We start from the raw sequence: 22,846 nt of genomic DNA, 5'->3' as shown, positions 1-22,846 counted from the left end.
CCATAGAGGAACTGTGTTTCTCTTGAATTCATCTCCAACTGCAGTACCACTGCAGACGAGCGCCACCTACAGTGAAGAAGGTAGACTGCACCTTCCTACATGCCCACTAAGGAAGAGTAAGGAAGTATGATATATTTTCTTTGGATAAATTATGGAAGTATTTATAGTAGTACTAAATGCTAGGCATTATCTGCATTACAATAAAAAATAAATGCCCCAGTACTGTTCTACACCCCTCATCCCCAAATTACCCGGGGTCCCTTGTGACCACAATTGGCCCCAAGACAACCGATGCTGGAACCTCCTCTGATCTTCCAGGTGTAGCGGAGGGTACTGAAGACCATTGAGTGACAAGCTCCTGTGTCCATAAGGTCAGATTACTCGGAGAAGGGGGGTGGGGGAGCAGGGGCATGGCTCACTGGTTGCTGTGTTTGTCTATGGATGCACACAACAGCTGGGAACCCGAAGCTCGCTATGCTAAAGGAGACACCTACAAACAGACGGGGGTCCCAGCAGCTCGGGGACCAAACGCAGGAGATCAAAAGGAGAAATTTGAAAGAAAAGGAAGAATCATATAAGTGCGGACCTCCTCTTCAAAAAATAAATAAAATAAATATGGATGTAAACCCAAAACTAGAAAATTTCATATATTGTAGCTTACTGATCAGTAGATGTGGCGGTTGCATTCACTTTTTTTTGGCTCCCCCCCGCCCCCCCCTCTGTTTTCATCTGGTGATCTGGCCAGTAACACAGCTCCTTTATTAGAGCGCCCCACTGTGGATGAAGGAGCACAGGGAGAACCTTTGGACATTTAGTCTGGTGGGGGAGTGTAGTGTTACATGTATTGGCAGATTTAGATACACTAACAAACTGAAGTCAAACTCCAGCTTACACTTTATAATCAGTTACAGCAATCAGTTTTTTTGTTTTTTTTTAAGCAAGGTCCATATAGACATGGATGAGGGAGTTTGGGGTGGAGAAACTTGATTGGCCTGCACAGAGTCCTGACCTCAACCCGATAGAACACCTTTGGGATGAATTAGAGCGGAGACTGCGACCCAGGCCTTCTCATCCAATATCAGTGACTGACCTCACATCACAAATGCTCTTCTGGAAGAATGGTCAAACATTCCCATAGACACACTCCTAAACCTTGTGGACGGCCTTCCCAGAAAAGGTGAAGCCGTTATATCTGCAAAGAGGGGGCCAACTCAATATTGGACCCTATGGACTAAGAGTGGGAGGCCATTAAAGTTCATGTGTGTGTAAAGGCAGGTGCCCCAATACTTTTGGTAATATAGTGTATACATCTAATGAAACCAGTGGCGTACTAAGTGGGGGGCAGACGGGCCGCCCCGGATGCCACACACTGGGGGGGGGGTGTCAGGCCAGCGCCCCCCCCCCCCTCCGCAACTGAAGAAGAGACCGCGCCACGCCTCGGGTTTGCAGCCCACACAGAGAGAGCCCGAGGCACTGGCAGTGGGCGGCATTGGGGGGGAGGTACGAGCAGCACCCGAGTGGAGTGACACCTGGCGGCTCAGTGATCCGGGGGCCCGGCGCAATAATCCCCTTGTCTCTGTGGTCGCGTTGCGCCATTTTTGCACTTCCATTCCTGCACTGTAGGGGGGTCCACACTGTAGGAGGGGTCCTGCACTGTAGGGGGGGTCTGCACTGTAGGGGGAGGGGTCTGTACTTTAGGGGAGGATTCGGCACTGTAGGGGGGTCTGCAGTGTAGGGGGGTATGCACTGTAGGGAGGAGGGGTCTGTACTGTAGGGGAGGATACTGTACTGTAGGGGGGTCTGTACTGTAGGGGAGGATTCTGCACTGTAGGGGTGTCTGTACTGTAGGGGGGTCTGTACTGTAGGAGAGGATTCTGTAGGGGGTCCTGCACTGTAGGGGGTCCTACACTGTAGGGGGGTCCACACTGTAGGAGGGGTCCTGCACTGTAGGAGGGGTCTGTACTATAGGGGGGGGGTCTGCACTGTAGGGGGAGGGGTCTGTACTGTAGGGGAGGATTCGGCACTGTAGAGGGTCTGCAGTGTAGAGGGATATGCACTGAAGGGGGGAGGGGTCTGTACTGTAGGGGAGGATACTGTACTGTAGGGGGGTCTGTACTGTAGGAGAGGATTCTGCACTGTAGGGGGGTCTGTACTGTGAGGGGGGGGTCTGTACTGTAGGGGAGTTCTTAATGTAGGGGAGGATTCTACACTGTAGGGGGTCCTGCACTGTAGGGGGGTCCACACTGTAGGAGGGGTCCTGCACTGTAGGGGGGGTCTGTAGTATAGGGGGGGTCTGCACTGTAGGGGGAGGGGTCTGTACTGTAGGGGAGGATTCGGCACTGTAGGGGGGTCTGCAGTGTAGGGGGTATGCACTGTAGGGGGGAGGGGTCTGTACTGTAGGGGAGGATACTGTACTGTAGGGGGGTCTGTACTGTAGGGGAGGATTCTGCACTGTAGGGGTGTCTGTACTGTAGGGGGGTCTGTACTGTAGGAGAGGATTCTGTAGGGGGTCCTGCACTGTAGGGGGGTCCTGCACTGTAGGGGGGTCCTGCACTGTAGGGGGGTCCACACTGTAGGAGGGGTCCTGCACTTTAGGAGGGGTCTGTACTATAGGGGGGGTCTGCACTGTAGGGGGAGGGGTCTGTACTGTAGGAGAGGATTCGGCACTGTAGGGGGGGTCTGCAGTGTAGGGGGGTATGCACTGTAGGGGGGAGGGGTCTGTACTGTAGGGGAGGATTCTGCACTGTAGGGGGGTTTGTACTGTAGGAGAGGATTCTGCACTGTAGGGGGGTCTGTACTGTGAGGGGGGGCGGGTCTGTACTGTAGGGGAGTTCTTACTGTAGGGGAGGATTCTGTACTGTAGGGGGGTCTGCACTGTAGGGTGGAGGGGTCTGTACTGTAGGAAGGTCTGCACTGTAGGGGAGGATTCTGTACTGTAAGAGGGTCTGCGCTGTAGGGTGGAGGGGTCTGTACTGTAGGAGGGTCTGCACTGTAGGGGAGGATTCTGTACTGTAGGGGGGTCTGCACTGTAGGGGAAGATTCTGTACTGTAGGGGGGTCTTTACTGTAGGGGGGGCTGTACTGTAGATGGGGGGTCTGTATGGTAGGGAGGGAAGTCTGCACTGTAGGGGGTCTGTGTAACATGCAGGGGGTCCAGAGCTGTGAGGGGCTGTGTAATGTAAAGGGGTGCAGTGCAGAGGTGCAGGGTGCTGTGTAATGTAAAGGGGTCCAGAGGTGCAAGGTCCTGTGTAATGTAAAGGGCTCCAGAGGTGCAGGGGGCTGTGTAATGTAAAGAGGTCCTTAGGAGCAGGGTCCTGTGTAATGTAAAGAGGTCCTTAGGTGCAGGGTGCTGTGTAATGTAAAGGGGTCCAGAAGTGCAGGGGGCTGTGTAATGTAAAGGGGTCCAGAGGTGCAGGGTGCTGTGTAATGTAAAGGGGTCCAGAGGTGCAAGGTCCTGTGTAATGTAAAGGGGTCCAGAAGTGCAGGGGGCTGTGTAATGTAAAGGGGTCCAGAGGTGCAGGGTGCTGTGTAATGTAAAGGGGTCCAGAGGTGCAGGGTGCTGTGTAATTTAAAGGGGTCCAGAGGTGCAGTTGTGGAGAGGGGGGTACACAGTAGTGACAAAAAGATATTGAAGGATGCAGAGGTATGCAGGGGGCACAGTGGGGTGTTTTTACATTTTAAGGTGGGGGGGTGCCAGATATAGGATCCGCCCCGGGTGCCAAATGCTCTAGGTACGCCCCTGAATGAAACTTCCCCTTTTGCCACCTTGTTTACAGTAAAAATAAGGAAAGTGGTTTTATTTTGCAAGTTCTCCTTTGTGGTGAAGCACCACATCTTGTTTCTTAGAAGATCGTGCATCTGAGGAAGTGGAACTGAGATTCCACAATGGATGTCAACAAAGAAATTGTAATAAAAAAAAAAGGATTATTTATTGCATGCTGTACTTTGCCATTTCAGTATTTTATCTGTAACTGAAGAATGAGATTTGTTCTCTGAAAATGTGTTATTTTTAAATATTTCTAGTTATCTTCTACAATGTATCAAGATGACAATACCTCCCGCCTTCCCAACCGGAGTAATTCCCACCAGAGATCTGACCTGAGCCCAGACACACCCTGCACACCCGTACTGTGCAAATCCCATGCAGCCGCCACATAGATCATCACATGTAAGTCAATATATTCAATTTATAGAGGCGTATCTCTTTATAAGTGCAAAAAAAAGTGACAATTACAAGCTACAAAGTGCCCATCAAGAAGCTCCCACATCCAAAAGTGTGAATAAAAAGGTGTGGAGGATCGGTCCAGGCGGCAGGCAGAAATGCTGTCAATAAACAGGCCAGGGTTAGTACAGGCAGAAAATAGAAGATGTCTCCTGCCACCTGAGGGGCCTCAAGTTACTGTCTGCCGTTGAGAGCTGAGAGCCAGCGCCCTTTGTGATCTAACTGCAGACAACTTCCTGCAAATTACTATGTCTCTGCCTTAACCATACATGGATAGTGCTTTTTTCCTCATTGTTATTGTTGTTTCCATGTTGTTGTGATGTCGAGGACAGAATCTGATAAAGAGAGGGGGGGGGGGGGTGTAGGCAGGTGCAGTCTACTTTCTCCACTGCAGGTGGCACTCTTCCGCAATGGCATTGCCCCATGTGACTCTGGTGGCCATTTTGAGTCAGGCAGAGCTTATTAAGACCCTGTTTCCCAGGCTGGGAGAACATTTTGCAAGTGGGTAGAGTACGAATAGGTACCCTGGTCAACTAGTCTGCCTTAAGGGCTGTGTTAATTGACATGTTAATTATGTAATTGTCTTTTAAGTTGTTGCTATAGGGGAGGGGGGAGTATCCATGAGCAGCCCTACCTCATTATCTAACCCCTTGTGTTAAAAGTGTATAAAAAGGCTGTATTCTGTCCAATAAATCATTCAAGATTTTACAAGCTATTTTCGGCTAGACTTGTATTCAGTGCAGCTATAATTATATACCTCTCTGATGGTCAGACTGGAGGAAGCGGGATATACTGATGGTAGCACTCAAGCAGAGTGTGGGATAGGATCCATCACAGGGGGCTTTAGTGAGATATCAGGGGTCTAAACAAACCCCTGACATCTCTCCTTTGAGGCAGGGAAAGGGACTGAGGACACAGATTCCCCAGTCCCTTACTGAAAATGAATGAATAGGAGACAGAGACTCCTCTCTCCATTCATAAACTCAAGCATCGTAAACACAGGTTACAATGTTTCAGTTATGATGAATGGACAGAGGCAGCAATCACTGACTCTGTTCATTCAACAGATTTACCAGCTCTTTCCTCCGCTCTCCATCCTGAAAGATCCGGGGGGGGGGGGGGGGGGGGGAGGGGGAAACTGGTGGAGGAGCCAAAGAGTCAGGGAGGACACAGGGGGACCCAGAGGATGACGGGGGACTGAAGGAGAATATGGGGGGACCAGAGGAGGAGCTGGAGAGCCAGGAAGGACGCACGGGGACCCAGAAGATGAGCCGGAGAGCCAGGAAGGACGCACAGGGACTCAGAAGATGAGCCGGAGAGCTGGTAAGGACACAGGGGGACCCCCAGGAGGTGCCAGAGAGCTGGGAAGGATGCAGGGGGACCCAGAGGATAACACATAGGGAGACCCGGAGGATAAAATGGATCGGGACCTGGAAGAGGAAACAGAGAGCCAGGGAGGACACAGGGGGACCCAGAGGATGATGGGGGACTGAAGGAGGATATGGGGGGACCGGAGGAGGAGCCGGAGAGCCAGGAAGGACGCACGGGGACCCAGAAGATGAGCCGGAGAGCCAGGAAGGACACACGGGGACCCAGAAGATGAGCTGGAGAGCTGGGAAGGACGCAGGGGGACCCCCAGGAGGTGCCAGAGAGCTGGGAAGGATGCAGGGGGACCCAGAGGATAACACATAGGGAGACCCGGAGGATAAAATGGATCAAGACCTGGAGGAGGAAACAGAAAGCCAGGCAGGGCACAGGGGGACCCAGAGGAGGACACGGGGAGCACAGAGGGGGACAGCCGGCAGTGATCAGAGCAGCAGCGGGGGCTGTTACAAACACCAATTTCCCTGACAGCCGCGAGAGGGAGAGGAGGAGAATTGGCTGTCAGAAAAGCATATCAGGGAGATCGATGCTTGTAACTCCACCCACCGCCGCACCGATCACCCCATGAGGCTGCCTAATAATCGGGTCAAGCATCGGAGCATTTGCACGAGTACAAGTACCCATACAAATGCTTGGTTTTGGCACAATACCGATACTAGTATTGGTATCGGTGCAACCCTAGCTAGAACAAAATTAGTGATGGGAATTTGTCTCTTGGACAGTTGTCCCTGTTACAAGTGCCCCCACTGAAAGAGTTCCCCTCTCCTCTTATACTGGGGACAACTCTAAGCCCTTGTACACACGGGTCGGACATTCTGACATCCAAATCTGTTGGATTTCGTCTGACGGATTTTGTCCGAAACTGTTGCATACACACGGTCGGACAAAGTTGTCGGAAAATCTGATCGTTCAGAACGTGATGACGTTATTTCGTTACGATGGGACTACGTTCAGGCTAGCAGCCAATAGCTTTGGTCTAGGAATTTGATCTGAGCATGCGCGGCACTTTGTCCCATCGGAATTCTCTACAAACGATCGGACAAAGTCGGAAAATTTTATAGCCCTGCTCTAAAACTTTGTTGGTCGGATATTCCGATGGAAACAGTCCGATGGAGCCCACACACGGTCGGATTATCAGACAACGCGGTCCGATCGGACATTTTCCGTCGGAATGTCTGACCGTGTGTACAAGGGCTAACATTTTGGATTTCCCCTCACTTTCTTTTTTGTTGACAATGGTCACCAGTACAAAGAAAGGGGTGGATCTTCCCAATGGAAACGCAGATAGGAATAAAAACAGAGAGCTTAATCCTTCCCCCTCTATCCAAAGCCAAAACAAAAAAAAATGTTTCCTCGAGAGACATTTTCATATCTGTGCTGGCTGTGTTTGGGTCTTCTGGTTGCTCCTCTGGTCTTTTTCTCTATTCCTTTGTTCTAATTCCCCCATTACATTGCACTTTGTTAAGACATAATACCTGATATCACAGCTCGGGCGGTCCTCTTCAGTCTCCCCTCTTGCACCAGACAGAAGTACGGTTTACCCGTTTCCACATCCAAGTTCAACACGGACTCCACCATCTTCCGCCCATTACCGATGTCAGTTATCGTCCGTGTTCCATGTTCGGACAGATCCGCGCCATGCTCATTGTACCACCTGACCCAGGGATTCCTGAACACACCGATATCAATACACTTCAGACGCCGCTTCCCATCAATGTGAATGACAGTAACTGTTGACTCTGCTGCATTTAAATCTAAAAATAAAAGAAAGTTAACGTTACAAAAGAGCTCCAGATTTACATTTTGTTTAAATACGTTGACCACTCATTTTAAGAATATAACAGGGGTTGCTGTAGGTACCCAATAACCCAACGTGTCTCCAGCACTGTCCCTTTCAGAAAGTCCTCTCCACTGCCAGCCCCCCCTCTGTTTTGTCATAACATGCAGTAAAATAAAGCCCCAGGGGGAGGGTACTCCAGGGTGACATTTTTTATTGCAATGAAGAAGTTAATCAGACTAAAATTAGATGACATTTATTAATTTAATGAAGTCAATACTTAGTAGAACCAGCTTTGGTTGCAATTTAAGCTCCTTGGGGTCAGTTCTCCTTGGGGTATCAGCTCTACATTGGTATACCTATTTTAGGTAGTATTGAGACTGTTGCTAGAATTGCAACTTTCAAGACTTGCCTCAGATTCTCAGATGGTCTCAGGTCTTTGACTGGCTCTTCGTTTGTGCATTTAGGTTCTTCATTCTAAAATACTTTAGTGTGAAATTGGCTGTGAGTTTAGGGTTCTTGTCCCACTAAAACTTGAATCACTTATTTATGTATTTATTTTATTTATGTATTTGTTTATTTGTCCACGTCCAAAACTCTATGGCCTTGCAGCAGTTGTATTCATGTTGTGTTCAATTGTTCTTGGGAAAAAAAGTCACATGACGAAACATGTTGAGGAAGGGATATCAGACACACAGGCAAAAACCAAATGTTGGGGATCCACCGTCTTTATTTTTTACTATTACGTGCAATTTTGTCTTCTGGATTCATGCAACCACACCTTTTATTAAATAAATATTGGTTTTTAACCCTACTACAATATGAGTGAGCTTGGAGCATAAAAAGTGAGCAGGCTGTGGCTGTGTCTTTATATACTGAGCCTGTTTGGACTCTGTAGGGTTGATTTACTAAAACTGGAATGTGCAAAAACTGGCACAGCTGTGCATAGCAGCCAATTAGCATCCAACTTCAGCTTGTTCAATTAAGCCTTGACAAAAAAAAAAAAACTGGAAGCTGATTGGTTTCTGTACTGAGTTAAACCATATTTTTCACTCTCCGGTTTTAATAAATCAGCCCCTTTGAGAACCATGGGTCATATTCTGGTGAGACTCCATCTGCGTGAGGTTCCAAAACGGTGGTGGTTGTAGAGTAGATTGAAACAAGCTCTAAGCCCTTGTACACACGGTCGGACATTCCGATGGAAAATGTCCGATCGGACCGCGTTGACGGATAATCTGTGTGGGCTCCAAGTTATCCTGAGAGTTTTCTGAGTTACCCCAAGAGAATTCCAAGTTCCAAATTATTCTGAGAGTGTTTCAGGTTATGCAGAGAGTGTTCTGAGTTACACCAAATGAAAAATCAAGTGTTCTGAATTACTCTGAGGGAATTCTAAGTTTACTCTGAGAGTGTTTCACCCTATCCTGAGAGTTTTCCAAGCTACCCCAAAAGTGTTCTGAGTTGACATGAGAGACAATTTCGAGTTCCAAGTCATCTTGAGAGTGTTACACGTTAGCCCAAGAGAGTTCCCAGTTACCCCAAGAGTGTTCTGAATTCCTCTGAGGAAATTCTAGGTTTCAAGTTACTCTGAGAGTGTTTCACCCTATCCTGAGAGTTTTCCAAGCTACCCCAAGAGTGTTCTGAGTTATCATGAGAGTGCTCTGAGTTACCCCAAGAGAAACCTGAGTTCCAAGTTACCCAGAGAATGTTCTGAGTTACCCCAAGACAATTTCGAGTTCCAAGTTATCCTGAGAGTGTTCTGAGTTACCCCAAGAGAATTCTGAGTTCCAAATTATTCTGAAAGTGTTCCAAGTTACGCTGAGAGTGTTCTGAGTTACCCCAAGAGAATTCCAAGTTCCAAGTTATCCTGAGAGTGTTTCAAGTTACCCCAGAGTGTTCTGAGTTACCCCAAATGAAAAATCGAGTTCCAAATTACCCCAAGAGTGTTCTGAATTACTCTGAGGGAATTCTATGTTTACTCTGAGAGTGTTTCACCCTATCCTGAGAGTTTTCCAAGCTACCCCAAAAGTGTTCTGAGTTATCATGAGAGACAATTTCGAGTTCCAAGTTATCCTGAGAGTGTTACACGTTAGCCCCAAGAGTGTTCTGAGTTACCCCAAGAGTGTTCTGAGTTCCAAATTATTCTGAAAGTGTTCCAAGTTACCTCAACAGAGTTCCCAGTTACCCCAAGAGTGTTCTGAATTACTCTAAGGGAATTCTAGGTTTCAAGTTACTCTGAGAGTGTTTCACCCTATCCTGAGAGTTTTCCAAGCTACCCCAAGAGTGTTCTGAGTTATCATGAGAGTGTTCTGAGTTACCCCATGAGAAATCTGAGTTCCAACTTCCAAGTTACCCCAAGAGTGTTCTGAGTTACCCCAAGACAATTTTGAGTTCCAAGTTATCCTTAGAGTGTTCTGAGTTACCCCAAGAGAATTCTGAGTTCCAAATTATTCTGAAAGTGTTCCAAGTTACCCTGAGAGTGTTCTAAGTTATCACGAGAGTGTTCTGAGTTACCCCAAGAGAAATCTGAGTTCCAACTTCCAAGTTACCCTGAGAGTGTTCTGAGTTACCTCAAGACAATTTTGAGTTCCAAGTTATTCTGAGAGTGTTCTGAGTTACCCCAAGAAAATTCTGAGTTCCAAATTATTCTGAAAGTGTTCCAAGTTACCCCGAGAGTGTTCTGAGTTACCCCAAGAGAGTTCCAAGTTACCCCGAGAGTGTTCTGAGTTACCCCAAATTAAATTTGAGTTCCAAGTTACCCCAAGAGTGTTCTAAGTTACCCCAAAAGAATCCCTAGCTCCAAGTTACACCAAGAAAATTCTAAGTTCCAAGTTATTCTGAGAGCGTTCCAAGTTGCCCCGAGAATGTTCTAAGGCCCCCCTCCAAGAGACTTCCGAGTTCCAAGTTATGCCAAGAGAATTCTGAGTTACCAGTTATTCAGAGAGTGTTCCAAATAACCCAAAGAATGTTTTAAATTACCCTAAGAAAATTCCAAGTTATTCTTATGCCCCGTACACACAGTCGGATTTCCTGACGGAAAATGTTCGATGGGACCTTGTTGTCAGAAATTCCATGTGTAGGCTCCATCAGACATCTTCCATCAGAATTTGTCGTAAATTCCGATCTTGTGTACACAATTCCAATGCACAAAGTTCCACGCATGCTTTGAATCAAGCAGAAGAGCCGCACTGGCTATTTAACCTCATTTTTCTTGGCTTGTCGTACTTGTTGAATTTACAACGAGATTTGTGTGACCGTGTGTATGCAAGACAAGTTTGAGCCAGCATGCGTTGGAAAAAAAATCCATGGATTTTGTTGTCGGAATATCCGATCAAGTGTACGGGGGCATAAGAGTGTTCTCAATTACCTGAAGAGTTTTTTGAGCTATCGTGAGAGTGTTCTCAGTTACCCTGAGAGTGTTGAAAGTTCCTCCAAGAGTATTCTGAGTTTTTTACTAATGCCGCGTACACACGACCGGACTTTTTGACAGCAAAGGTCCGACGGAACAGAATTAGATCTTGTGTGGGCTCCATCGGACCTTTGCTTGCCAAAAATCCGGCGGACTTTAAAAATAAAACATGTTTTAAATTTTTCCACCGGAACTCCGCCGGACCGAGAAATCCGTTCGTGTGTATGCTAGTCCGAAGGGTCAAAAAACCGACGCTAGGGCAGCTATTGGCTACTGGCTATGAACTTCCTTATTCTAGTCCGGTCGTACGTCATCACGTTCGAATCCGTCGGACTTTGGTGTGATTGTGTGTGGCCAAGTCCGTTCATTCGGAAAGTCCGTCGGAACTCCGCCGAAAGTCAGTCGGAAAGACCGTCGGACCTAGTCCCTCGAAAAGTCCGGTCGTGTGTACACGGCATTAGAGTGTTTCTAGTTCCTTGTGACCCCAAGTTCCAAGTAACCCTGTTTTCCATGTGACCCTTGTGTACTCCATCTCTCTCCAGCATTCCAGTCTCCTTGCATCTCCAGCTACATCTGTATCTTCCAAGTACCACTTCATATGTCTTCAGTGATCCCCAGAGTTCTGTGACCTCCAGTACCTCTGTGTGCTCCAGTAGTACTGAGTGCCCCCCCCCCCCCCCCGTATAAGTGTTTCCATGAATTTATGCTACCACAAATGTTCCAAATTTCTAACATCTGAGAAGCTCGTACACTCCCAGAGAGCTTCCTGCATTCCAGCACTGTGTGTTTTGTATACGCCCTGTGAGCTTCTAGCTTTCCTGCACCTACAGTATGTGTCTTTGAACTTCTAGTGAGCTTTCTGTGTTCCCAGCATCCCACCGATGCACGAGACGGATTCCTGCCTTGCTGTGATCCCAGCATCTCAGTGCTGCACGAGACGGATTCCTGCCTTGCTGTGATCCCAGCATCTCAGTGCTCCCAAAGACCCTTGCCTTGTGGGCGGCACAGTGGAGTAGTGGTTAGCACTCTCGCCTAGCAGTAAGAAGGGTCGCTGGTTCAAATCCCAAACACAACACTACCTGCATGGAGTTTGCATGTTCTCCCTGTGCCTGCGTGGGTTTCCTCCGGGTACTCCGGTTTCCTCCCACAATCCAAAGACATGCAGGTAGGTTAATTGGCTTCTGTCCAAAATTGTCCCCTAGTATATGAATGGGGACCTTGGATTGTAGGGACAAATGTGAGTGTGCAATGTACAGGGATAGGCACAATTGTAGACACTCACTCAGGATGGACTGGTGTCTTTATTCAACCTTACTAACTATGAAACTATGAAAGCTGCCTTTCCATGTTTATAGCACCCCAGTTTTCTAAGTACTGCTATTCCATAGTGCCACTCCTGTGTGTACCTCAGTACCTCCAAGATCCCTACTTCCTTTGTGAACTGGTCAGCTGTAGCATACAAGGGTTGATTTGAGGGCCGTAACCTGGGAACTGTTCTGCCCATCACATCAGGGTGCTCTGGTGAATACTGCGACTTAAACACACCACTATCATGGTGGGCCCACAATCCGCAGCCATATATAAAACGGTATAGAGTTGATGAAATGGGAAGCTAGAAAAGCTCTGGATTTTAGGCCAAAGACTAGGTGGAGCAGAACTTACTGCCTATGGTTAGGTCCACCTTCTTGTCCCCATGACCTTTTCCATTGGCTGCTCTGCAGTAATAAGTTCCTTCATCATTGAACGTGACCTCTCGCAGTGTCAGGTCTGCTGTTCCATAGGAGAAATCTTCAGACAATTCTGTGCGTCCCGTGTAGCTTAAATCTTGATCTTTGAGATTATCCCGGCCATCTATAAACTTGTGTGCAATCAGTCTTCTTCCATCCCGCTCATTCTTCTCCCAGACCACTGACAGACCTTCCCGTCCACGTATAAAGGGAAATGTGCACCGGAGGGTGACCGTGGCATAGAGAGAAGCAACCACGGCAGTCTTATCTGTGGAGGAGAGTAGAAATATTTGCTAAAAATGAATCCTTCGTACAATCAGCCTCAATCTAAATATCTCTCACGTGATCTCCATTTGGTACATTTGTGTAACGGTTAGTATTTTTTTCTGTTATAACACTAAGAAATGTGTACATTCAGTATATATGATCATTTTCAATTTTGTATCAAACCCGTAGTAGCTGAACCAACAAACCACACATAAAGCACGTGTAATACACAACCAGACAATGGAGGGAAGGACTTGAATTCCGCCTGGCCGATTCCTTGAAAATGGTGGAGGTTCAGGATATTGTCCTGTGGCCAGGGAGGATATTATACAGTGGTCAGGAGGTACATTTTTCTGTGGCCAAGAGGGATATTGCCTGATGGCCAGAAAGGGTTTATGGTGGCCAGAAAGGCTATTGCCTGGCAGCCAGAAAGGGTGCATGGTGGCTATGAAGAGTCTATGGTGGCCAGGAAGACTGTATGGTGGCCAGGAAGAGTTTATGGTGGCCAGGAAGAGTGTTGCCTGGTGGACAGAAAGGCTGTATGGTGGCCAGAAAGGGTGTTGCCTTTTCGCCAGAAAGGGTGTATGGTGGCAAGAAAGGCTGTTGCCTGGCAGCCAGAAAGGGTGTATGGTGGCCAGAAAGGGTGTATGGTGGCCAGAAAGGCTGTTGCCTGGCAGCCAGAAAGGGTGTATGGTGGTCAGAAAGGGTGTATGGTGGCAAGAAAGGTGTATGGTGGCCAGAAAGGGTGTATGGTGGCCAGAAAGGGTGTATGGTGGCAAGAAAGGGTGTATGGTGGCCAGAAAGGGTGTATGGTGGCAAGAAAGGGTGTATGGTGGCAAGAAAGGCTGTATGGTGGCAAGAAAGGGTGTATGGTGGCAAGAAAGGCTGTTGCCTGGCAGCCAGAAAGGGTGTATGGTGGCCAGAAAGGGTGTATGGTGGCCAGAAAGGGTGTATGGTGGCAAGAAAGGCTGTTGCCTGGCAGCCAGAAAGGGTGTATGGTGGTGGCCAGAAAGGTTGTTGCCTAGCAGCCAGAAAGGGTGTATGGTTGCCAGAAAGGCTGTATGGTGGCCAGAAAGGCTGTATGGTGGCCAGGAAGGCTGTATGGTGGCCAGAAAGGGTGTATGGTGGCAAGAAAGGCTGTTGCCTGGCAGCCAGAAAGGGTGTATGGTGGCCAGAAAGGGTGTATGGTGGCCAGAAAGGGTGTATGGTGGCCAGAAAGGCTGTTGCCTGGCAGCCAGAAAGGGTGTATGGTGGTGGCCAGAAAGGTTGTTGCCTGGAAGCCAGAAAGGGTGTATGGTGGTCAGAAAGGGTGTATGGTGGCAAGAAAGGGTGTATGGTGGCAAGAAAGGCTGTATGGTGGCCAGAAAGGGTGTATGTATGGTGGTGCTCAGAAAAGTTGTTGCCTAGCAGCCAGAAAGGGTGTATGTTGGCCAGAAAGGGTGATGTCACTTCCTTCTCTATATTGAAAGATATGAGTGGTTTCTGTCTCCTTTGTCGGTTGGAATTGGAGAAGTGGAAACTATAATAGAAAAGTCTTCCTAATTCCCGGGAGATAAAAGAAGTCAGGCAGGGATTCAGTCTACCGGCATCTACCTACAGCTGAAATTCCACATTCCACTTCTTACAAAAAGCGTCATTAGATTTATAATCCTTTTGGAATTTAAAAAATATAATTCCATCATTACCACACATTAGATGATGAGATCTCAAGTGTGGAGATGAATCAGGAAGGAAATCGATATTTGCTCAGAACCGTCTAGATATACTGTACATAACAATCTGCACAACTAAGAGTCGGTTCACACCGGGGCGACCTGGGATCTGACTTCAAGCCGCCCCCAAGTCGCACGGTTGAGAAAATTAATGGTAATAAAAAGTGAATGGAGCCGTCTTAATGTACACTACAGCAGTCGCTTCGACTTCAGAAAAAGGTTCCTGTACGACTTCAATCCGACTTCTGGGTGACTTGTACCCATTGATTTCAATGGAAGTTGCCTCCAAGTCGGGTCCCCTGTCTTAACTAAAGCATATTTCCAAGAAGAAAAAATTTTTTTCAAGGCAAACCCCTCCCTCCCACAGAGCTGATTATTATGTGATTGGCCACTGGCAAAGTCCCGCGCCCAGGAGGCAACTTCAAGTCGCGCTGAGATTTACACTCAAGTCGTGTCCAAGTTGCCTCCTAAAGTCGCGCTGGAAGTCGTGTTGCCCCTGTGTGAATGGACTCTTAGCATTTTTCGTGAATCAATCGATACATTGATTTAAGGTGTAGCCTTTTATCATCTGCCTGGAACTTAGCCTATAGGAAGGACACAATGTGGTCTTCTATCCAAAGCCATAGGCAGCAGCATTGTGCTCATTGGTGCCTAGGAACAGAATTAGCTGAAAGTTCTGTAACACATGGCAACCAATTAGAATTTAAAGCAGATCTAAAAAGGCAAAACTTTTTTTTATTTTGTTGTTGGAAAGACTGGGAAAAGGTTAGAACCCCTGTCAGGTTTTTCTGCTGACCAGGACTCCCAGGAGATTTACCCTCACTTCCTGTCCCGGGGACAACCTATTGTCCATACAGGAAGTGAATCACCCAACCCAACGGAGCTGCAGTAAAACGTGACAAGAGTTTTAATCCTCCCCACTCAATCCATAACTTAAAAAATATATATATTTTTTTTAGTATAGATATATTTTAATTAACTAAAGCCACACAAAAGCAGGATGAATTATGATTGGTTCCTTTGGGTTATACTTTACACATAGAGTCATCAAGATTTGATTAGTTTGAGCACAAGAACAAAAATGCCATATATTGCAGCTCCCCTGACCTTAGGCATGGTGGCTGCATTGGTTTTCTTTTTTTTTTCAGGCCTCTTTCATGGTTATTTTCACCTGGTGACCTGTCCTAGGGTGACAACACCCACTCACCTTACTGTATTATTAGAACAGAAACAGGAAAGGACTACAGAACACCCCCTGCTCTTCTCAATATTTGGATAATATTGGATTTATGGCAAGACCAACAGGTATATATATTTTTTTGTATTTAAGATATAGATATAATAAAACACCTCCCATCATATATTTTTACAGACTGCCAGTGGCGTAACTAGAACCTTCAGGGCTCCGATGCAAGAAACCATGAAGGGCCCCCCTGAATCCCAGCCAGGGCTCTTCCCTCTGAGTCCGGTGGTGGAACTCCAGGGCGTGGTCACAGGTATGCCCTTTGTGAGCCCTGTAGTTCCACCACTGGTATCAGTAGTTTTTTTTATTATTTTATTTTTTATTTTTAGGTGCCCCATTGGGGGACTGTCCCTAGGCAGGATGGGGTCCCCGTCCCCAGAAGAGATGAGGTCCTTTTCTCCAGGGCAGATGAAGTTACTGCCCCCAGGTGAGAAGGGGTCCCTGTCCCCAGGGGAGGTGGGGGTCCCTGTCCCCATGTGAGAAGGGGTCCCTGTCCCCAGGGGGAGATGGAGGGGGTATGTAATGGTGTGTGGAGGATGGGGTCCTCTTACTCACCATGACCAAGGGGGGACTGGCAGACAAGCCTGCAGTGTCCTCCGGGGAGCCGACCCTCATAGGGCTGCACTGCATCTGTGTGCTTAAAGTTTGTTTACCAAGGAGAAGTATGCAGTGCAGTGTGGGCCGGACTCGGGGTGGGCAGGACTCTGGCTGGGGAGAACAGACATCGGACTGAGCGGCAATGCATGGAGCAGGAGAGGGGTACTCTGAGGAGCTGGCTGAGGACACAGGTCATGCGGGTAATGCACAACTAAAGAGCAGCCATATGTAGAGGGGGCTGCATGGACCCCCTGCCTCACAGGGCCCGGTTGCGGTCGCAACTGCTGCACCCCCTATAGTTACGCCCCTGCAGACCGCCATACTTGCCTAACATGGCATTGATGGTTTTGGGTCATATGGCAGCAAAACCAGCGCTCCAGGCACATTGGTTGACTGTATTATTTTGGCTGCTTCTCCTCTCTGTCCGGAGCTCTTGCTGCACTTTGTTTTCACAGCTCCTCTAAAGGCGCCTGCCTTCATTGTCCTTGTTGTTGGTTGCTATGCTCTCATTCAGGTGGCGTGTGGTTCTTACGTCTCCCACTACCAAAGTAGTGGAGGAACTACTTTTAAAGTTGCTGCAACTTTAAGTCGCATAGATATGAACGTCACTCATAGGGAAACATGGGGCGTGAGTTGTCTTCGCGACTTTGGGGTACAAAGGCGCATGACAAGTCGCACGTGTGTAAATGGGGCCTAAGTATTGGAAGGACAGTTCCAGTAAGGAACATACTTGGGCCCGGACTGGATTCCAAAGTTGCGGCAGCTTGGATGCAACTTTGAATGGATGCAACTTGGATCTGACTTGTTGTCTTTCTGCAAATTCGGACCCCACTGTTAACGGACGAAAAACAAGCTCAGGACTGCAGCACTCTTCACAAGACCACTTTCTTTTATTGGAAAATCACATCACAGCTCAACAAACACAGCGAACAAGGAAAAATTGGTGACGTTTCACACTAGCTGTAGTGCTTATTCATCAGCAATTTTTTCCTTGTTCGTTGTGTTTGTTGAGCTGTGATGTGATTTTCCAATAAAAGAAAGTGGTCTTCTGAAGAGTGCTGCAGTCCAAAGCTTGTTTATCGTCTGTTGCTAGTGGTAATAGCCAGCACCTGTGGCTTCAGTTTACAGCCTGCATGTGTGCTCCTGGAGCGGTGAGATCCCTTCTCCTTCATATTACAATTTTCGGACCCCACTGTTAGCCCACGTACACACGGTCGGAGATTTTGGCAACCAAATCCGTCAGATTTTGCCCGTCGGATTTAGTCCGACGGATTGTGTCCGAAACTGTTGAATACACACGGTCGGGCCAAGTTGGCGAAAAATCCGATCTTTCAGAACGTGATGACGTAATTTCGTTATGATGGGACTACGTTCAGGCTAAGTAGCCAATAGCTTTGATGTAGGAATTTGATCTGAGCATGCGTGGCACTTTGTCCGATGAAAATTCTCTACACATGATCGGATTAGGTCCGTCCGGCCCAGTTGGTCGGGAAATATTTCCAACATGTTGGAAAATTGGGTCCGACGGAGATTCGGACGGAATCAGTCCGATGCATACCACACACAGTCGGATTATCTGACGACACGGTCCGATAAGACTCATTCCGACGGATTCTCCGACTGTGTGTACAAGGGCTTACATGTAAAACATTCAGGTATAACTTTCATGCAACTTTTGAGGGTTGACATTGAAGTCTATGGCCCTCAATTTGCATGAAAGCTAGACCAAAGTAGTGCATGAATTACTTTGAAGTCGCTACGACTTTAAGTAGCACATATATGAATGGTTATCATAGGAAAACAGGGGGAAAGACATGCCATGCGACTTTAATGTCCAAAGTCGTATGACAAGTCACACAAGTGTGAATGGGGTTTAATTCCCATTCAACTGTCCAGGGATTAATTTACATCGAGTTACAGCCCAAACTATCTCTGTAATGAGTATGTTTGAGAATAGAAATGACCAGTGGCTGCCGCTCTATTAGGGGCACAGGGGCCCTGCCCCCCCTAAGCCATGCACCCGGCCCCTAATCTACATGCAGGATGTCGGACACATGGAGTTCAATGATTTTTTTTCTTCTTTTTTGAAGCACGTGATTAGAGCCTGAGGCTCCAATTGGCTTCAAGAAGGGGTGGGCTCGGGGCACAGAGCACTGCGCCCTGAGTCAACCCAGTTGTGTAAAATTAGCAAAATTAAAGCGGGAGTCCACCGGGACTCCGCGTTTTTTTTTTTTTTTTTAAAAGCCAGCAGCTACAAATACTGCAGCTGCTGACTTTTAAATAGTGACACTTACCTGTCCAGCGCGCCCGCGATGTCGGCACCCGAAGCCGATCGCTCGCTCGGCTGCCGGGTCCCGCCGCCATCTTGGGTATGGGAATCAGGAAATGGAGCCTTTCGGCTTCATTTCCCGGTTCCCTACTGCGCATGCGCGAGCCGCGCGGCGCAATCCGGACGGTCCCCGCTGCCTCTGGGAGCTGTGTGTTTCCCAGCAGGCAGCGGGGCACTTGCTGAAGGGGGCGGGCGCTTGCGGAAAGGGGCGTAACGTACGCCCCTTTCCGCAGAGAGCTAGCCCGGAAGTGGGTGCAGTTACCTGGATTATCCAGGTAACTGCACCCCCCTCCCCCCTGAAAGGTGCCGATTGTGGCGCCGGAGGGGGGGGGGGATTCCGATGAGCGGAGGTCCATTTTAGGGTGGACCTCCGCTTTAATATTTGCTACTTTCTTCCTGCTTCTCCTGCTGGCAAATCAGGAAGCGGGTCCTGAGACCCGATTGGTCAGGGAGACTTAGAACTCCTGCTTCCTGTTCAGCCGGGTGGAGAAGCAGCAGCCCGGCTCTTCCCTTGGCAAGGTGCAGCAGGTGGAGGGGCAGCTTCCAAAAGCCCTACCCCAGATCCAGCACCACCTCCTAACGTAAGGACATGGATGGCCGCCTTCCTGTTCAACCCGTCCGGGCAGGCGGGTCGGTTGTGCTAGTGCGAGGGAGGGGGCCGGGGGCAGCTTCCAGGAGCCACCTTCCCGTCTGTCTCCCTTTGGGTGTGAGGGGTGGTGGATGTGTGAGGGGGGGGGGGCAGGTTTGTTTGTCATGCCTAACCACCCTTCTCCCCAAAATATTGAGCACCAGCTGCTAATGGATATGACATTTGGAAATATAGTTTAAGAACTTAAGATAGCCTCTTACCTGTGGGCTGAGCATACAGGAAATGTATGTAGGTTACCACTGCAACCTACAACATAAAAAAATGTTACAACAGTAATTTTAGCGATACCAAATGCTTAATAAAGACTATCCAAATATACACACACAGTATCTTCCTGTAATATTTTTACAAAGTGCAGGGTGTCATGGTTATTAACCAGAATAAAGACTTGTGTGTTTACAATGATGATTGTTGGATCAGGAACTTGTCTATAGACAAAGACAGAACCAGTCCATGCAAACCCCCGGGGCAGATAAAAGCTCCTGTGTGTGTATGCACCGTCCATCCCCACTGCCTAACAGAGCAGCGGAAGAAGTGAGCAACCTTGATGGTCATGTCTATGCACTTTGCTCGGTGCTGTCCGATCTGCAGCTTCCTGTATCCTAGCACCTGTTACTTTGTCTGAGCATCTGATCCCCTGATTACTCGGCTTGCCCTTTGGATTATCCTGTCTTCTGCCTGCATCCGACCCCGGCTTGTCTTTGACCTTGAACCTGCCTGCTCCTCTGTACTACGCTGCCCGCCTGTTGCCAACCCTGCCTGTGACCTGGACTCTGAACTTGCCTGCTCCTCTGTACTACGCTGCCCGCCTGTTGCCAACCCTGGCTGTGACCTGGACTCTGAACTTGCCTGCTCCTCTGTGCTACGCTGCCCGCCTGTTGCCAACCCTGGCTGTGACCTGGACTCTGAACTTGCCTGCTCCTCTGTACTACGCTGCCCGCCTGTTGCCAACCCCGGCTGTGACCTGGACTCTGAACTTGCCTGCTCCTCTGTACTACGCTGCCTGCCTGTTGCCAGCCCTGGCTGTGACCTGGACTCTGAACTTGCCTGCTTCTCTGTACTACGCTGTCCGCCTGTTGCCAACCCCGGCTGTGACCTGGACTCTGAACTTGCCTGCTCCTCTGTACTACGCTGCCCGCCTGTTGCCAACCCTGACTGTGACCTGGACTCTGAACTTGCCTGCTCCTCTGTACTGCGCTGCCCACCTGTTGCTGACTGTGCCTGTGATTGGACTTGCCAGCTTAGCTCTTGCTCTGCATCTGCTGCCAGTGCAGTGTCCAGCTGACTAGTGATCACCGCTTCCCCTGCACCTGGACCTTTGGGCCTCTCCTCCTGCAGTTACCCGCCAGGCTCTCATACCACTCTGTGCTCCTGTGCCCCCTGTCTATACTACCAGGGGGAGTGAACCAGACACGTAAGGGAGGCCTTCCCCCTGCTATATCGGGCTCATCAGTCAGGTAGGTGAAGTCTGACATTCAGATCATCAAACAAATTTTAATATTACACAAAGATAACCCGAGTAAATCCAAGATGCCATTTTTAATTATTTCATTTATTAAGGGAAAAAAGCTGTTCAAGCCTGCCCTGGCCTTATGTGAAAAAGTAATTGCCCCCTCCCATGTGCAATCACGAATGAACTGTGATTAACCACAAGCTTTTGTAAAGCTGAGTTCAATTTTCACTTTCCACACCCAGGCCTGATTACTGCCAGACCGGTTGAATCAAGAAATCACATAAATAGAAGCTGTCTGACAAAGAGAAGAATGCTAATGCCATGTACACACGGCCGGACCTTGCATCCAGCAAAACTCAACGTCGGCATTTCCAATGGAAAAATTGAGAATAGGCTCAAAATCGAAAGTCCGTGGGAAATGCCGACAGAAAAATACCGATGGGGGATACACACGGTCGGAATATCCGATGAAAAGCTCCCATCTGACTTTTTCCATTGGAAATTTTGGCCGTGTGTACGTGGCATAACAGGTCACAAAAAGCCACACCTCATGCCACAATCTAAAAAAAATTCAAGAACAGATTACAAACAAAGTAATGTACATGTATCAGGAAGGGTTTCAAAGTAATTTCTAAGGCTTTGGAACTCCAGTAAACCACGGTGAGAGCCATTATCCAAATGGAGATAACTTGGAACAGTGGCGAACCTTCCCAGGAGTGGTACACAAAAGTTACTCCAAGAGCACGACGAGGACTCATCAAGGAGGTCATAAAAGAACCCAGAACAACATCTGAAGAGCTGCAGGCCTCACTTGCCTCGGGTAAGGTCAGTGTTGATGATTCAACAATAAGAAAGAGACGGGGCAAAAATGGCGTCCATGGGAGAGTTCCAAGGCCAAAGCCACTGCTGACCAAAAAGAACACAAAGGCTCATCTCACATTTACCAAAAAAATCTGGATTATCCCCAAGACTTTTAGGCAAATATTCTGTGGACTGATGAGAGAAAGATGTCCCCTGTAGTCCGCCGCATCCATCTTGTTGGTGGGGTCTCGCAGCTCCGCCGCTGTCATTCGGCGAAGCCGCAATGACGTCACTCCTGCGCATGCGCACGGGAGCCGACACGCGCGGCAGCTCCGTCGCTGAGAATGCCGCGCTCAGTGCGCCTGCGCGCCGCTGTCTATGCCGCATGCGCCGTAGACAGCGGTGCCCGTTTTCGGGCAAATATCTCCTAAACTGTATAGGTTTAGGAGATATTGCTTGGACCTACAGGTAAGCCTTAATCTAGGCTTACCTATAGGTCAAAGTTGGTTGTAAGGGTTTACAACCACTTTAATGCCGCGTACACACGACCGAACTGTGTCCGCCGGACCGCATTACGCCAGACAATTCGATCGTGTGTGCGGGCTCCTGCGGACTTTTTCCATCGTAAAGTCCGGCGGACTTAGAAAGTAGTTTTGACTCAAAATTTGTCCGCCGGACTTCGCTTTCAGTGGGCAATCCTTTCGTCGGTGTGCTAGTCCGGCGGACTTAGCCCTTGTACACACGGGTCGGAGATTCCGACAACCAAATCCGTCGGATTTTGTCCGAAACTGTTGCATACACACAGTCGGACAAAGTTGTCGGAAAATCCGACGTGATGACGTTATTTCGTTACGACGGGACTACGTTCAGGCTAGTAGCCAATAGCTTTGGTGTAGGAATTTGATCTGAGCATGCGTGGCACTTTGTCCGATCGGAATTCTCTACACATGATCGGAGTATGTCCGATCGGAGCAGTTTGTTGGAAAATATTTCCAGCAAGTTGGAAAATTTGGTCCGACGGATATTCCAACGGAAACAGTCCGATGCAGACCACACACAGTCGGATTATCCGACAAAACGGTCCGATAGGACACATTCCGACGGAATCTCCGACCCTGTGTGCAAGGGCTAAGAATGACGCATGTGTAGAAGCAAGTACGAGAAGAAAGCTATTGGCTACTGGCTATTGAACTTCCTTTTTTCTAGTCCCGCCGTACGTGTACATCATCGCGTTGGAAATCGCCAGACTTTCGGAGTGTCCGTGCGTGGCCAAGTCCGTTT

At 48.5% G+C, this 22,846-nt stretch overlaps 1 protein-coding gene across 1 annotated transcript in view; it reads right to left on the bottom strand.

Moving 5' to 3' along the window:
- LOC143981500 (V-set domain containing T-cell activation inhibitor 1-like) overlaps window positions 1–22,846 on the bottom strand; it is a 49,726-nt gene that overhangs the window by 4,998 nt on the left and 21,882 nt on the right. Inside the window, exons 2-3 of the mRNA XM_077479368.1 lie at window positions 12,450–12,807; window positions 7,080–7,358 (exon numbers count right to left, since the gene is read on the bottom strand). Coding sequence (XP_077335494.1) covers window positions 7,080–7,358; window positions 12,450–12,807 — 637 coding nt within the window. The remainder of the gene's footprint in view (window positions 1–7,079; window positions 7,359–12,449; window positions 12,808–22,846) is intronic.

Source organism: Lithobates pipiens, unplaced genomic scaffold, assembly GCF_037356315.1.
Source record: "Lithobates pipiens isolate NorthernLeopardFrog02 unplaced genomic scaffold, aLitPip1_a1.2 Scaffold_16, whole genome shotgun sequence".
Taxonomy (NCBI): Eukaryota; Metazoa; Chordata; class Amphibia; order Anura; family Ranidae; genus Lithobates; species Lithobates pipiens.
This window is presented reverse-complemented; position numbering and strand designations above follow the sequence as displayed.